Source organism: Rhinopithecus bieti, unplaced genomic scaffold, assembly GCF_001698545.2.
Source record: "Rhinopithecus bieti isolate Rb0 unplaced genomic scaffold, ASM169854v2 scaffold_5333, whole genome shotgun sequence".
NCBI classification, from domain to species: domain Eukaryota; kingdom Metazoa; phylum Chordata; class Mammalia; order Primates; family Cercopithecidae; genus Rhinopithecus; species Rhinopithecus bieti.
The window spans coordinates 764021-781457 of NW_016804678.1; the positions used below are offsets into that span (position 1 = coordinate 764021).

The 17437-nt window shown below is 46.7% G+C and overlaps 1 protein-coding gene across 6 annotated transcripts in view; it reads left to right on the forward strand.

Moving 5' to 3' along the window:
• The window catches only part of CHCHD6 (coiled-coil-helix-coiled-coil-helix domain containing 6), a 242208-nt gene that overhangs the window by 306 nt on the left and 224465 nt on the right, over positions 1-17437 (forward strand). Inside the window, exon 1 of one of the 6 annotated variants that reach the window (XM_017869909.1) lies at positions 2-122. The exons of 4 other annotated variants lie outside the window; for them this stretch is intronic. In XM_017869909.1, coding sequence (XP_017725398.1) covers positions 114-122 — 9 coding nt within the window. In that variant the 5' untranslated portion in view covers positions 2-113. Of the gene's footprint in view, position 1; positions 123-17437 lie in introns of those variants that run through there. One more of the 6 variants, XM_017869910.1, reaches the window with a different exon arrangement.

Below are 17437 nucleotides of genomic sequence, written 5' to 3' on the forward strand. Positions count from 1 at the left end.
GGCGTGGGAGACTCCTGGGGCTCAGGCCAGGAAGAGGCTGCACCGAGACGCGAGCCCGAGGCTGGCAACCTTGTAGCTTCGCGACACCGGCTTCAAGGAAGGAGGAGTGGAGAATGGGACAGGTGCGAGGCCCCTGGGACACGAGGGACGCCCTGGCCACGTCCTGGCTCCGGTCGGCTTAGTTTTTACGTTTCTTGAATTTGCGCCCGGCCTCCCAGCCAGTGTCCCCTCAGGTGCGCGCGTTCAGTTCTGGGTACGCGGTGCCTCCCACCTGGGCTTTGCCTGGGGACTCAGCTCTTCCCCGCCGGTCTGTTCTCCACAGCACTTCTGCGGGGCGCTGGAAGAACCGTAGCTCATATACGATCCCCTTCCCTGCCTGAAACCCTCCAGTGGGTTCCTAGCGCTCTTGGATATTGCCTTACCTGGTTCCAAAGCTGGCCGGTGCCCGCCGACCTCTGGGACTGCATCTCGGGGCATTTCCCTCGCGTGGCACCCGCACGTCGTCCCCAGCCTCAGGACCGCCGTGTTTTCCTGGAGGGTGCCGCTGGCTCAGCACCCGGTCTGTGCGCCGGCTGTTCTCTTTCCTTCAGCTCTCCTTAAATCCCGCTCCTTCTTGTAATTCTTGTAGTTCAGATATCCCCTGAGAATCCTTCCCTGACCACTCAGTCTGAAGTAGCCTCCTACCACCCGTCACACATTTGTTATTTTCATAGCACTCATCACAATGATCACTTTTTTTGGTAATTGTTTGCTTGTTTATTGCATTTACCGCTAGAGTGTAAGCTTGTTGAGGCTAAGGTTCCTGTCTGATTAAAGACTGTGCCCAGAACCCAGAAGAATAAAAGCAGCTCTTATTGCAGTGTAGGGACCATGCGTTGGACTAAGCCCCGTATAAGTAACTGATTTAATTTTCAACAGCCCTGTTTAGCCCATTATTATAGATTAAGGAGAACTAAGGCACTGAGGTGAAGGAACTGATCCAAGGTCATGTAAATAGTAAGTGGGAGAACTGGGATTGAAACAAGCCAATTCCGGGGCATGTTGCTGTGCTCAGCCTCTTCCTACACCTGTGTCTACACCTGCAGGTGCTTTGTAAGTAACTGTGGAGAGATGAATGAACCCAGTAAAGGGGACCAAGATTAAATGAAATACACAGAGCTGGTTACAGGTGAATTAGTTAAGGAGGAATTAGGGAGGTGGCTTAGACAGACTTTAGGAGGTCTTGCAGGTGCTCATTAGCTGTGTGACCTTGGGTAAAAATCTCTCGAGCCTCAATGGCCACATTAAAAAAAAAAAAGATGTGTATGTATCCTGTGTACTGCCTAGGATAAGATGATGTCTGTGAAAGTGTTAAGGAGGCCTCTTTTCTTAGCCTAGCAGAGTACTTGGCACATTTGGTGCTTTCTAGGTGTTGTATAGTTTTGTTGACCTCGCTTGTGGCAAGGATTAAACGGGAGGAGATGGCTTATGTTGGAAGGCCGAGAGGGAGGAACCTGAATTGGAATTTAGAAAGATAAGCTTGGCTCTGTTTGGGCGCTCTCACCCTTGTGATTTGGTCTCCTGTTTTAGGGAATGTTGGAAAGTTAAGTTGGAGTCTTCAGAGGTTCAGGGGAGTACCTTTGGGGGTGCCTTCTTCCAAGTTGATTGGAAACCTCATGTTTTTTGAGTGTTATATAAGACAGGTACATTTTATTTCGAGTTCTCTTAAATACTTCTGCAACATATAAATTCTCTGTATTTAAAGATGGAGAATTGGGCTTAGAGGGGTTAAGGAATTTGCCCAAGGTGTTAACCTGAGTAACTTCTGGGACTTTAATTAAGATCTTTTGGGTGCAAAAGCAACTTTTTCTCACTTCTCTAATTCCCTCCCCTCCCAGCCCCACTGCCCATGATGTATGCAAGGCAGCCTGAAAATTTTGTGACAATACCCGCACCTGTCCTTACAGGGATGATAGTGCCCCACTTAGTTTTAAAACTAGAAGGGACTTTGGTGACTGACTGCTTTCTTTTCCAGCTGGGCAAACTAATCAGAGAGAATAAATGACTTGTCCAGAGGTGCACAGTAAAGTGCACAGCCCCATGTAATGAGAGCCATGTCCTTCCTTCTGCTTGTGTTTGAAAGAGGAAAACTGAAGAAAGGAGGTGATGGTAATGAAGAAAGGATGTTTTGGTGTAGGGGCTTTTTCTGTTAGCAGAGTTACTTGAGGGTTGAGGAATTCACCTTGTCTTTAGGTAAGTAAGTGAAAAAGATTGCCAGATCAACAAAACAGTTGCCAAAGTGAACAAATGAGTTAATTTAATGAGAGGCAGGTGCCAAAGAAGATCTGCCCCAGCTTCTTTAGAGCAAGTTGAATATTCTTAATGACCATTTGTATTTAATTCCTGAGGCCTGGTCCTAGAAAGTGTACTAGTCCCTTTAAGGTTATGTATTAGTGGCCAGTAGTGGTGGCTCATGCCTATAATCTCAGCACTTTGGGAGGCTGAAGTAAACTGATCACCTGAGGTTGGGGATTCAAGACCAGTCTGCCCAACATGGTGAAACCCTGCCTGTACCAAAAATACGAAAGGTAGCTGGGCATGGTGGCACACACTTGTACACCCAGCTACTTGGGAGTCTGAGGCAGGAGGATCCTTGAACCCAGGAGGCGGGGGGTGCAGTGAGCCGAGATTGCGCCAGCCTGGGTGACGGAGAGAGACTCCATGTTAAAAAAAAAAAAAAAGATTAAGTGCTAGGCCTTGCTAGTTTACATACTTAATTTGCATAAATTCACAAAGTGTGTTCAAACCGTAATTCCATGGAAGATAAAAGAAATTTAATGAATGCAAAATGCTGCAGTTATATTCAACTCCAGTTTTCAGAGCAAATGTATGAAATATGTAAAGATTTTGTTTCAACCAGTACATTTAACCTCATCCTTCAGTAAGAGAAGGCACACATGGCAGTCATATCCCATATGTGTCCACCTTCCCTCTTCTCTCCACATGAGCTGCCGCCTTTGGTGATTCAGCTGACGTTGGTTGCTTGTGAGCATCCAGACCCCTCACTGTTCACCAACCTTTTCCCCTTTCCCACCACTGAGCCCACTCCTGTTCCAGTCACTTGCATGTTCCCAGAGTCATTATCCCCTCCAGGCTTGATCAACTTTACCATCATGCATTGCTCCCATGAGGCTGATTCTGGACCACGGTGGAGGGGAAGATCAGGAAAAATGTAGTCAGACACACAAGAGAGTCCCCCAGTGTGCCAGTGCCAGAGAGGCCGTGTGCCAGAGCGCTGTACCTGCAGCCGCCAGTTATTCCTCACCTCAGTGAATGTCCACTGTCTTCATGTTACTTGTCCAGCACTGGGCCTGGCCTTGCTGAGACAATGAGGGACAAAGCCGAGGACTCTGTCATCACAGAGACCTCAGCCCAGTAGGGAGAATGGACCAGAAAAGAAGAGACACAGGCAAAAGACTCCAAGAGCTGCAAGAGCTAAGGAGGAAACAAAAAGTGTGCAAAGGCTATTGGGGCTGCCCACTTGAGGTGGGATGGTCAGGCAGTGCCTCTCAGGAGGAGATGTTGACTGTGGCCTAAGCCAGCCCTGTGAAGCGTGTGCATATTCACTCTGTGCTAAGCACTGTGCCTGGTGTATTTGGAGCATCACCCCAGAAATTCCACATGCTTACCTTGTGAGGGGTCATTATCCCCATCTCAGAAGGGGGGAAACGGGTTCAGTGAGGTGAAGTAACCTAAGGTCACAGAGCTGGAACCTCAGGGTCTCTGACTCTGTAGCCCACATGCTTGGCAGCCACAAGGAGGGTAAGATGCTTGAGGAATTGGCAGGTGGCGAGGCCAGACTCAGGGCCCAAATGCCAGGCAGGGCTGTGAACATGTTGTTCTGGAGGCCACACTGCAGTTCTCTGGTCAGGAGCAGAGCTTTGGAAAGGTTCTATCTGGTGACACTGATTTTTCTTTAAAAACAAAAAACAACAGGTTTAAGCCAGGTGCAGTGGTATGTACCTGTAGTCCCAGCTACATGGGAGGCTGAGGCAGGAGGATCACCTGAGCCCAGTGGTTTGAGTCCAACATAGCAAGACCCCATCTCTTGAAAAAAAAACAGCTTTATTGAGATGCATTTTACATATTATAAAATTCACCCATTTCAATGCTTTTTAGTAAATTTACACAGAATTGGGCAGCTGTCACCACAATCCAATTATAGAACATTTACAAGACCTAAAAAGATGCCTTGACCTGTTTGTAGTCACTCCCCATCCCCACTCCCAGTCCCAGGTAACCATTAATCCTGTTTCTCTATAAATTTACCTTTCTGGACATTTCATAGATAGTCACCTCTTGGTCTTTCAATGACTTATCCATGGGTCATTGGTTCCAGGACCCCCATGGATACCAAAATCCTTGGGTGCGCAAGTCCCTTATGGAAAATGGTGTATTTGCATATAAACTACACACATTCTCCTGTATACTTTAAATTATCTCTAGATTACTTATAATACCCAGTGTAAACTTTATGTAAATAGTTGTTACACTGTGTTTTTAAAGATTTGTATTATTTTTTATTGGTATATTATCTTTTATTCCTTTTTCTCAAATGTTTTCCATTGGATCCATGGATATGGAGGACTGAGTGTAAATGATTCATGCAGCATTTATTTCTGGCTTCTTCCACTGAGCAAGTGTTTTTGATGTTGGTTCATTGATGTAGTAGTATATATCCATAGTCCATCCTTTTTATTGCTGAATGGTATCCTGTTTTATGTATGTACTGCATTTGGCTTATTCAGTCACCAGTTGAGGGCATTTGAATTTTTTCTACTTCTTGGTTATTGTGAGTAATGCTGCTATGAACATTTATGTATTATACAAGTTTTTTTGCAGACAAATGTTTTTAGTTCTCATGGATAGATACCTGAGAGTGGATTTGCTGGGTCATTCAGTTTATGAATTTTATGAATTGTCAGGTTTACTTTTTAAAGAAACTGCTGAACTGTTTGCTGAAGAAGCTGTACCATTTGATATTTCCACGAGCAATATATGGGATTCCAGTTTCTTCATATCTTCACCAACACTTGTTATTATCTTTGATTCGAGCAATTCTAGTGGCTGTGAAATTGTATCTCATCGTGGTTTGAATTTACCTTTCCCTAATAACTAATGATGTTGAGCATCTCTTCATGTGCCTATCCATATATTTTCTTTGGTGAATTGTGTATTCAGATCTTTTGCCCATTTTTAATTGGATTATTTATCTTTTTATTATTGAGCTATAAGATATCTTTGTGCATAGTAGGTGTGTGTAGGTTATATGCAAATACTCTGCCATTTTATATAAGGGACTTGAGCATTCTCAGATATTGGTATCCACAGAGGTCCTGACACCAATCCTACATGGATACCAAAGGATGACTGTCCTCAATTCTGCCATTGTAGGGGAAAGCAGCCATAGACAGTATGTTTAAGTGAATGGTTTTGACTGTGTTCCAAATAAAATTTATTTACAAAATCAAGTGGTGGGTTGGATTTGGCTCAAGCACCAGAGTTTGCTGAATCCTGATCTAAATTGATGTTTGCATCATGAGATCTCTTATTTCTCCAGGCTCTGTTGAAAAGATTATTCTTTCCCCATTGAATTACCCAGGAACCTTTGTGAAAATCCAGTGAACATAAATGTAAGGGTTTATTTCTGGACTTTCAGTTCTGTTCCATTGATCTTTATGTCTGTCCTTATGCCAATACCATGCTGTCATGCTGATTATTGTGGCTTTCTTTCAAAATTGGGATGTGTAAGGCCTCTAACTTTGTTATTTTTCAAGATTGTTTTATCTGTTCTGTGTCCTTTGCATTTCTGAATACATTTTAGGATAAGTTTGTCAACTTCTGCAAAGAAGCTGACAGGGATTTTGATAGGATTTGTGTTGACACTATAGATTACTTTTGAGAGAATTGCTATTTTAGCAATATGGAGTCTGCTAATTAGTGAATATGAAGTATCTTTCCATTCAGTAGATCTTTCTTAAGTTTTCTGAGGAGTGTTTTGTACTTTCAGTGTACAAGTCTTGTACTTCTTAAATGTATTCCTAAGCATTTTATTATTTTTGATGCTATTGTGAATGGAGTTGTTTTCTTACTTTTATTTTTCTTTTAATTTTCTTACTTTTATAGTTGGTTTCTGTATATTGACCTTCTATCTTGCAACCTTGTTAGACTTACTTATTAGTTCAGTTAGGGTTTTGTTTTGGGTAGATTTCTTAGGCCTTTTTACAGGTAGGATCATGTTGTTTGCAAATAAAGACTGACTTCTTTTCCAGTCTGGATGCCCTTTTTCTTGCCCTCTTGCTTTGGCTAGAATCTCCAGTACAATGCTGAATAGAAGTTGTGAATGTGAATGTCCTTGCCCCTTGTTCCTGAACTTAGGGAGAAAGCATTCAGTCTTCCATCATTATGTGTGTTAGGTGTAGGGTTTTTGTGGATGCCCCTTATCAGATTGATAACTTTTTCTTTTAATAGTCACAGCCACTGCTTTCTCTGTGTGCCTATGTCCTGTTTTTCTCTTATGAGCTCTAAGAGGGCAAATCCTGGATTTTCATGATAGTGTCTGCTCATTAGTATATACAAGTTGGGTTACATGCTTGGATTAATGAATTGGCAGTCCTTCTCTAGCCAAGCTGGCGATCCTGTGGCAGCTGTGCATGAGAATCTCATTCTTCCAGGCTTTAACACACACTGTTCTGGATGTATGTGGCAGACTTTGTTTTCCGTCGCGTGGTTGCCTAGTGAAATGCTTCTGAGCTTGCCTTCTTGACTGTTTCAGCTTGAACATGGAAGTTCCTTATGATATGTTTTACATGATTACTTTTCCTGTTCTTTCTTTTGTTCCTGCTGGATGTTAACCTCTGTGCTTGGGATCCTGTTCACCCTAGAATGTCTGCTTTTTGATTGCAGCATTCATCTTAGTTGACTCGCTTAAAGGCAGTATGGTAAACAGAAAATCCCAGACCTGGACTTACACCCTGACACTTCAGAAGGATGAGTCTTTCTCCTTATGTGCAAGATAGAGATATGATGTAGCATCTCCATGCACCCGTTTAGCATAGACACTGTGAAGGGGTTGCATTATAAGTCTTCTCTGGTCTTTTACAGCTGTAAAGCTCACCTGGCTGTTTAGATGAGTGCAGTTTGATGGAGCCCACATCAGGAATTGCCAGCTGGAAAGCCAGAAAACAGGTGGCCAACTTCTCTGCTACTTTTCAATGAAAAGTATCTACTTCTGATTTCAAGTCCAGCAAATGGTTCTTGAGTTCACACTGTGTGCCGGTTTCTGGGCTAGCTGCTTTCACATGTGTTATTCTGTTTGATGCTCCTGAATCCATCACATCTTCTGACAAGTGCTGACACATTAGAAAACAAGGTGAAGCAAATTCTTCAGGGAAGCACAGTGCTTTAGGTCTCTCTACCTTTTCCGCCTCAGCTGCTGAGGAGTGGAAGCTCATCTTAAAGACAGGATGGTTGCAGGCCCAGACACCTGCGTGTAGATTTCCCTCTGGTGCACTCCATTTTTCTGCCTTGGAGGTTCTGAAACTCACTGTGTGTGAGAATGACAGCAGGGGACTGTCTACACAACCACACTGTACTTTAGGTGCAGAAGGAATCACTCTCAAGGGTTTGGTTGAACGTCCTTTAAATTTTATCGTAATAGTAGTACAGTGTAACCAGTAATACAATCTAAATAGTACAACAGTTAAAGTTATTTCCACCTTCTGACTTCAGCATATGACCCTCATATATGATGAGATTCCATTACATTCCTCCTTTCTTATATCACAGTACAATGTTGAAGGTCTCTGTATGTAAAAGATACATCTATAAAATAATATAAATGTAAGGTGGTTGTTCATTGTAACTCTTACTAGACTCATCTCGGGCCAGTTACCACATTTGGAAAGTAAAGGTGCTGCACTGGAAGGCAGCCTTGATCCTCCCAGGTTTCAAGTGCTGCCTTTTCCCTTTATTGGAAGGGGTCATTCCTGCTCTCCACAGTGGCACTGGTGTCCAGCATCAACCACCGTCTCTGCCCTTCCTGTGTCTGGTAGGAGCTTCTGACCTTTTCTGAGCCTGCTATCCCTTCTGCGCCCTGTTCCTGGCCATTCTCTTTCATCCTCATTCATGTACCCATGACTTCTGGATTCTAAATATCCAACCCAGAGCTTTCCACATGCCCCTGTCAGCACCCCATGCATGTCCCATGAGTACATGTAATTGACTGTGTCCAAATGGGGCTCACCCACATTTCTTCTCTGCCCCCTTAGAGATGACCCTTGTCTCTTCTGTTGTGAGTAGCTCTACTATCCAGTCCTTCATCCACATTCCTCTCTTTCTCTACATTCATGACAAGTCTTGAGCTTCACCTTCCAGCAGTTTCTCAGTTTTGTCCTCTCCTGTTTGTTCTTTCTACTCTCAGTTCAGGCCTACACCATCTTCCCTTTGACCAGCTGAAAAATTGTTCTTTATTAGCTTGCTTCCTACAAATCTATACTTTCTGGTGCTACCAGGCTAATTTTTTTAAAAAGGTACATTTTACTTTTGAACAGGTTTCCTGTAGATGGTCATTAAATGCAGACAGTTGAAAAGGAGGTGCCCAGGGAAAAGCCCATCTCCCTTCTACTGTGTTTTGTTGGTCCTGCTCCCAGAGGCAGCCTGTGACCAACTTCTCATGTCCCAGGGACTGTTCAGAGTTGAAGCTGATTGTGTCGCATCCTGTCATGTCTCTCCCTTGCCTCGCAGTTAAAGGCATGTTTCCGAGCCTGGCTCACGAGGTCCTCCATGTGTGGGGGCCACTTTCTGCCTTCACTGTGCCTCCCTGCAGGGACACTTGCTCCTGCGGGACCTTAAGCTGCTTCATGCATGTGTGCCTGTGATTCTTCTCCCCTCCTTTGGCTGGCCAAGTGCAAGTGTTGCCTTCAGAAGGAGCCTTCGGTGGTGTCCTCTGCAGACTCTGTGCTCTCCTCCCAGGGCTTACTGCCCTGGGCTGAAATGATCTATTCCACACTTACTTCCTTACTGCCCCGTGAACAGGGGCCACATCTTCTTCATCTCTCTGTCCCCAGCACCTAAGCCAGAGCTTGGCACAAGTCAATAAAATACTTGTTGGATAAACTTTTAAGCCACTGGCTCAGTTTTTCTTGCCTCAAACTATGAGTCCAGAAACGTAATGATATTAATTAATTTTAAGTGATTGCTACCATTTAAAAGTTGGGAGGCTTTACATAAAATTGATTTTTAGCTTTCTTTGAGGAACAAATGGAAAGTCTGCCATTCTCATATGGCAACACTTTCCTGGAGTCGCGAGGTGGCTACACTCTTCATGTGGCCGTGCAGTCTCATCACAGTTACACCATGGTATCTTTGCACGGTGCTTTATATATTTTATTTTTTAAAATCAGGCCTGTTTTATTTGTTTCCACCACCTCCCCAACTCCTGTGGGCATTTGTGTGTGCCATGCTTGGTGTAGGAGGTCTCCAAGGGCTCTTCTTGTTCTGCCTTTCTGGGATTGACATCTGTGGTGAGCAGCCGGTGCATCTAATTTCAGCTCATAGAAAACTGAAGAGCTAGGGAACAAAATCTCCAAGGCAACAGCCTTAGGCAAGGGGGTGATCTTTTTCGGATCACGGGGTTGGGCAACACCTCTACATAGATTGGGGTGTTGGGAATTGGGGTGTTGACTCCAGGAGCTGACAGGCTGAGCCTCTGGGAAGCCTGTCCTTTTGAAACTGGCCGTGTTGGCACTGTCCTGGTGCTAGGCCTGCCCTAGCCCACACTGCCTGCCTGCTGTAGGTCTGAGCTGATTTTATCTCTTCCTCGTTTTCTAGTGCCTGGCACCCGGCAGGCCCTCGGAAAACACTGCGTTGAGTAGGTGGAGCATGGCCGCGTAGGCCTGTCTCGGCTGCTGACCCACTGTATAACTTTGGGAAGTCACTCTCTGTACATCACTGTCTTCATCTTTGGAGTGAGGACGATGACACCGCTCCTGCCTGTGATGCCTCGCTTTGTAAACTGTGTGAACTTTCAATGTAAAGAATAATGCTTGAACTGCTTCCCCATTGTGCCTTCCCAAATGTGCCTAGGTAGTTAACATTTTAAGGCTAAAACATGCTCATTTTCACCTTGACATTCAATTAGTTTTTAAAGTAGGTTGTCTGTTTTGTGAGCATACGGATGCTCCACCCGTCCATCTTCCTGGGACTCCATAAAGCAGTGGGTGGGGGAAGTGGGAGCTGCAAATCATTCTATTGTTTCCCAGTCTTCCCTTCTGTGAAAAGGGTTACTTGTCACCTCAGAGCAGCTCCATGTTATTGCCTTTACTTGTGCAGGGGTCCCTGTTAAGTGTCCAGGGTTTGGATTTGAGTCTTGGCCCTAGCACTTCCCACGTTTCACCTCCCTGACTCTAGTTTCTTCATCTGTAAAATGGCAGCTGCTGCACAGAGACTACCCTTACCTGGAGCCTGGCATATGGAGTGTGCTCTAGGATCAGCAAGTCAGGGTCGTTTTTGTCATTAGCCTTAAATAGGCACCCTTATCACTCTTGGGTTGCGGTCTTCTCTTCTAGCCGTGAGCTTTGCTGCCCGCCTCTGGAGTGTGGGGAAATTACATTCTTACTCTGGCCTGCCCTAGGCTCTCGTATGCCAGGGATTCCCTAACATCTTTCTAGAGAGGTAGCCTCTTGCATCTTCCTGTGCAGCCTGTTTGCCTGTGGAACAGAGCTGCATGGATGGACTTGGAACATGACACACTTACAGAGCTCAGTAATGTGGCTCAATAACGATGCCTGCCTTTTTCCCGTGAGCCAGACTCAGGACCTTGCTATCAGTTTTCCCCCATCCCTGTTGCTTTAGGAGTTTTCTTCTTGTGGAATGCATCTTATTTTTAAATGCCAGCTGGTCACAATTTCTCATGAATCCTTTTAGAATTTTCCCAAGGCCGTGGAAAAGTGCACTGTTTCTGAAAGTACAAATGAGATCATGCTATTCCGTCCATTCCCTTTTCCTCTTACCTGTGCATTCAGTCAGATGGTCTAAATAGTTTTACTTTCTTGGTGTCTTTTGTATCCATTCCATCCTTGTCACTGCTTCAGTTGTCATACTTCTCAGTGCTCCTCCTCCTGATTTGCACTGTTGTGGTAGTGCCCCTGCTACCAGCCCCTTCGTCATCTCAGTCCTGCCTCCTGCTCTGCCAGACCTTCCTGTGCAAAGAGAAGACTGACCACGTCCCTGCTTGTAGCCTTCACTGATTCCCAGGTCCAGCTTCCTTGACTTGCCATCCAAGGCCATCGACAGGTGGCACTCCAGCAGCTCCAGAAGCTCCTCACACCTGATGTTTTCATGTCCCTGCCAGACTGAGCCGTGATGCTCCTTGGAGCTCCCTCCCTTCCGTGCCTTTGCTCATGCCGCGCCTCTCTCTGGAACGCCACCTTCTGCTCACACCTCTTCTCTGCTGTCGTCCCTTCAGGCCCTATTCAGGCCATCTCCCTTCTCTCCTTTCTAGCTGGAACTCAGAGTTCCATTGTTGAACCTCCTGGGCCCTTAGCAGGGCTGCTCGTATCCACTGCTCAGTGGCTTGTCTTCTCTCCCTGTGTGTCTGTCTGTTCCACCCTGCTTGACCGTGAGCTCTTTGAGTAGAAGGTCCATGGATGTCATATCTTTATGTACTCCATTGCACTAGTGCCATGTTATGGACCCGGGCCTCTAATAAATATTTAATTCATGTGGTTCACAAACATTGGAGTGTCTCCAGTGTGCTAAGCCCTGAAGATACAGCAGGAGCATCATGGAATCCCTGTGCCCATGGAGCCGCTGTGCTGTTGGAATGAAGACAAAGAAGTGCTTGGGGTCTGTTGTGCCAGGTGGTCATAAGTGCTGCGAAGAAAGCAAAGCAGAGTAAGGGGAGGTGCTGGCAGGGGTGAGGTCGATGGGGGGCTGGTTCCAGACAGGGGAGTCGGGGAAATGCGTGCAGTCCCCTTTGAGGCTGAGCCTGCTGGGAGTCAGTTGGTTCCCTGGCCTTTCTGCAGCAATCTTGGCCCCTCTGCTTTTTATCGCTTTAGCTTCTGTGGTGGTTGTCCCTTCTAGGGGCTGTTCTAGGCAGTGAGTGCTGCTTAGCAGGTGCATCTCCCCTTGCTCTTGCTGTTGGAGGGATAGCCGGCTGCCCTCAGAGCAGAGCAGCACAGCAGTTAAGCATACAGGCCCGGGGTCAGGTGGCTTTCCCTGCAATCAGGCTTTGGTCCTGCAGCTTCATGGGCTGGGCAAGTTCTTTAACCTCTCTCTACCTTGGTTTCCTCAAGTAGAAGGTGGGTGTGGCATTGTGAGGATTAGTGAGATGGTCTGTGCACAGTGAGTGCTGGATGAATGTTAATCAGTAGGTAGGTAGCGTTAGTAAGGTGGCACAACTCAGTTACAATCACGACTCTCATCCTCATGACCTTATATCATGACCTTATATTGGGTCAGCTGCACACTGCTCACTCCTGTCCTTGTTCATTCAGTTGTTGATAATACCTACTTGAGGTTTTTAAGATGGCACCTTTCTCCTTACAACCTTTTAGTCGCGAGGTGGCCATGTGACTTACTCATAGACCTGTATGGTTTAATAAAGAAACCCATATGGTGGCATGCACCTATAGTCCTGGCTACTCAGGAGGCTGAGGCAGAAGGATCCGTTGGGCCCAGGAGTTCAAGACCACCTGGGCAACATAGGGAGGCCTTATCTCTAAAAAAAAAAAAAAAAAAAAGAAAGAAAGAAAGCTATAGTCCTTTGGGAACTTGCCTCTAAGTTCACAGTTGCTTTTGGGTGAGAGCAACATTTCGGTTAGGGTCAAATTTTGGTTTCTTCCTTGGAAGGAAGTAAAATCTGGGTTCCAAATGCATTTGTTAAGGTGGAAGTGCTGAGGGGTATGTGTGTGTGTGTGGCTAGGGGGTGCTTAGATTGAGGCTTGGGCCTCTCCCTGGCCTGGCCTTGCATCTGACTCAGACTGTCTGTGGGCCTTCCCCACTCTGCACGCCTTCCCACCCTCCATCACGGAGCTTGTAGGGCAAGGACTGTGGGCTGGAGAGGGAAGGAGAGAGAGTCTCTTCTTGGACTCTACTTTGTCATCAGAGACTTGTGGAGGTGCCATCCAAGTGTGCCAGGGTAGTAGCAGGGAAGAGGCCCCTCTCCTTGGTGTCCCCTTGTTACTCCAGGGTGAGGGCAGGTTCAGGTTTGAGCCACAGGATGTCAGAGCTGGAGGGCGCTTTAAAAAGAATCTGTGCAATTTAATTTTGTGTACAATATGGACAAGCTGAGAAGAGACTTACTCAAGGTTGCAAAGTTACACGGAGAGCACTTAGAACAGTGCTGATGGTCTGTGGCAAATGCTAACTGTTGTTATTATTGCTCAACTCATATATTTTTATGTACCCAATATGTGCCTGGTATGGATTATAATTAATATTTGTGTAGCACTCTGCAGTTTTCACTTAATAGCTAATATCGTTTGCATTGTACCAACTGCTTTCTGTAGATTGCTTCATTTAGTCCTAGAAATCACCATAAAGTCTGTGCCATTAATTCTTTCCATCTAACAGATGAGGAAACTGACTTCGAGCTAAGAAGTTCCCTGGCCAAGGTCACACAGCTGGTATGCAGCTTAGCTGGGATTCAAACCTGGGCTGGTCTGACTGCAAAGCACTGAGTTCCTGAGCTGCGCCACAGCCAGGCCAGCCTTGAGGGAGGCTGCATTTCCTAGGTGAGGACAGCGAAGCTCAGAGAAGCTAACGAATTGGGGCAGCAACATGCAGCTGGAGGGTGGGCAGAGCTCCTCCTCCCCTCCACTGCTCTATGTTAGCCCTCTGTCCACTGACCACACAGGACCTCCCGGCCAGCTCTGATGGCACTGTGACCAGCGGACCGTGGCACCAAGCACCCATTCCCGTCTGGCTCTGGAGTCCTCCCCTCTGGTTCTGTTGGTGCGGGGAGCACTGCCCAGATGGTGTTTATTCTCACATGACTGCTGTGTGTGTATGTATATTTGTTGATTAAAAATATTACTTGCTGTATTTTGTGGCAACATAAAAAAAATTACAAATCTCTCAATGCCAACAAGAATCTTGCCAATGTTTTCATTAACCTCTTACAAACCGAGCTGTGTGGTTCCATTCCCGCCCCCTGGGGTTGCACCTGGCAAATCTGAGCCCCCTGCTCACCTGCGCAGAACCCCCGCCATGTCTACCTCATGCACTTGGATCAGATGTGAATGCCTTACCCTGGTCGGCTAGGGGTCATACGGTCTGGCCTTTGCCTACCCCTCTGGCCTGATCGTCTGGTCCCTTCTTTTCATTCACTCTCCTCTGGCCTGCTGGCCTTCTGTGGGGCCCTTGGACATACCAGACTCAGTCCTTCTCAGAGACTGCACTTCTCCCCTCTGCTGGAACTAGGTTTCAGGATGTACGTGTGGTTGAGCACCTCATCCCTGGGCAGGCGTCTAAACAGGAATGTCATGGCTAAGTAGCCTTCCCCGGTGCATACGGCTTCCCTGCGCCCTTGCCCTGCATGCTGCCATCACTTTATGATAGTCATTTCTTCTTTCATAGATAGCACCAATCACTAGTGCACCTTGTTGGTTCTTCAGCATATGTTTAAGCATTTCTGAAGTGGGGATGTTGTGTATGATAGGAGGAATGTTAGTTCCACTAGAGTTTTTGTCTTTCATCAGGCCGTGTAAAATAATGGTAAGGTTTACAGTTGCTGGTGTCCTGGCTTAGGTGAGGGAGGACATGGGAAACGGTGTATTTACTGTGTATCGTCTCTCACCTGCCATCTGAATGTGAGCTCCAGAAACTCAGGGACTGTGTCACTCCCTTTCAGTGCTCTTGCTCACTGCTTCTAGTGCATTGCCATCACAGTAAGTGCCTCATAAAGAGGGAGAGTGGGCCATGGCTGTGGCACCCTTGTCTGTTTGCTTGTGGACAGGGTGCTTCCTCTGCTCCTTGCCTGGGCTGCACTATCAGAGTCTTATTATTATTATTGTTTTTTGAGACAGAGTTTCACTCTTATTGCCCAGACTGGAGTGCAATGGCGTGATCTCAGCTTACTCAACCTCCCACGCTTCACGGGGTCAAATGATCTCCTTGCCTCAGCCTCCTAAGTGGCGGGATTACAGGCGCCCACCACCACGACTGGCTAATTTTTGTATTTTTAGTAGAGATGTGGGTTTCAACCATGTTGACCAGGCTGGTCTTGAACCCCTGACCTCAGGTGCACACCCTGCCTCGGGCCTCCCCGCAAAGTGCTGGGATTCAGAGGCGCTGAGCTACTAACGCGCCAGGCCAAGAGGCAGGGCCTGGTCTTCCCGGTCACGCAGCCCTTTTCCGTGGTGTGGATTAGGACATCGTCAGCTGTGACTGCCATTGTCATGTAGATTACACGTGTCATGGTTGCCTCGTCCTCACCTGCATAGATCCCAGGATCCCTGAGGTTCGTTCCTCAGTGCTGACCTCCCTCAGGACACCCAGCAGGGGCTTTCAGTCCCTCAGGCACCTGGTGCATTCCACAGGGTCCACCCTGAGATGGGGGGTGCTGTCTAGTCGTGTGCTGGTAAATTTCTAACTGGCTCTGCCCTTCACCTCCCTCAAAGGGCCTGGTTTGTAGCATTGGCCAGTTTCTATGGTGGATATACCACCGTGGCCAATTTCAGACTGCTGTCATGAAGACAACCAGCACATGTTTCCTGAAAATTTAAAAATGAGCTCTTAGCCAGTTTCAGCCACCATTCGGATGCCCAGATCTTTTCATTCAGCCTGTGTTCCCTGAAGTGCTGGCTTCAGGAAGTTCCCTGAAGTGTTCCCTCTTGAGTGCTGGCTCCGTGTCCCCACCTACAGGGAAGGATGTTCCACATTCTACTGCTGTCACCTTGCACCCAGCCTGGTATCCTGTTTCTACCCTCAGCATGTGGCTGAGTGCTTACTGGGAACTTGGGGCTTTAGATGTTTCTCCTCATTCTCCCATACACTGACTCATTCAGGGTCTTAGTTGCTACAGCTGCAAAAAAAGGAACAAATGAGCAAACTTGGGAAGGGAAGGTTTCTCCCTTTTACAAAGGGGGAATTTTTTTTCTTTTCTTTTCTTTTTTTTTTTTTTTTTTTTGGGACAGAGCCTCACACTGTCTGTCACCTGGGCTGGAGTGCAGTGGTGCAACCTCAGCTCACTGCAAGCTCCGCCTCCCGGGTTCACATCATTCTCCTGCCTCAGCCTCCCGTGTAGCTGGGACTACAGGCGCCCGCCACCACGCCCGGCTAATTTTTTGTATTTTTAGTAGAGACGGGTTTCACTGTGTTAGCCAGGATGGTCTCGATCTCCTGACCTCGTGATCCGCCCGCCTTGGCCTCTCAAAGTGCTGGGATTACAGGCGTGAGCCACTGTGCCTGGCCCTACAATGTGGGATTTTTGTATTTGCCTACAATCAAACGGATCTGCTGCCTTCTTAGGATAATTTTCTTAATTTCCTGCCCTTTTTTGTTATTCTCATGTAAGTTATTCCATGAACTTGAGCTCAAAGCTCCTTTTCTTCAACTCTGTGCTCTCATTCATTCCCCACAGTCAGGGCAGCCACCAGACGAGCTTTTCATCCCACCTCCCACGCAGGCCGTAATGTTTCCTTGCTCACAAACTTTCAGCGTCTCCTCGGGATGGTTGGACCTCTCCCTCTGCCTGACTTCCAAACTTCTTTCTCTGCCGGCTTCATCCAAGTCCTTCCACCCCACGCCTTCCAAAGTGAACCTATGGCGCCAGGCGCACAGTCTCTTCCTGTCTGTGCCTCTTCCCCGGTGCCCTGCTCTAGGCTGTGAGGCTTCTGTCTTCCGCAGACACCGCCACTTCTCCTGTGTCTAAGTCAGCTTCTGCCCTAGGGAACCCATCCCTCTCTTGGCTGCTTCTGGCCACTGGAATGTTCTGGCCCTTGTGCTGTTCTCAGTGACTTCCTGTCTGGGCTGCTTCTCTTTGTTTTTGGTGTTCTCTCCCTTTTTATTTGTAACAACTCTGTTGAGATGTGATTCATGTGCTGTACAATTCACCCATTTAAAGCATGTGATTTCATAGTTTTTAGTGTATTCACAGGTGTGTGTGATCATTGCCACAATCATTTTTAGAACATTTTCATCACCCCCACCCCCCACCCTCCCCACCAAATCCTACTTACCCTGTAGCTATCAGTCCCCACCCCTGTCCCTGCATTTCCCCAAGCCCAAAGCAATCACGAATCTACTTTTGTATCTAGAGATTTGCCTGTTGTGGACGTATCCTATAATACGCCGCACAGTGTGGCCTTTTGGGTCTGACTGCTTTCAAGGTTCCTCTGTGTTGTAATGTGTCAGTAGTTCATTCCCTTTTATGGCTGAATAATACTCTGTTGTA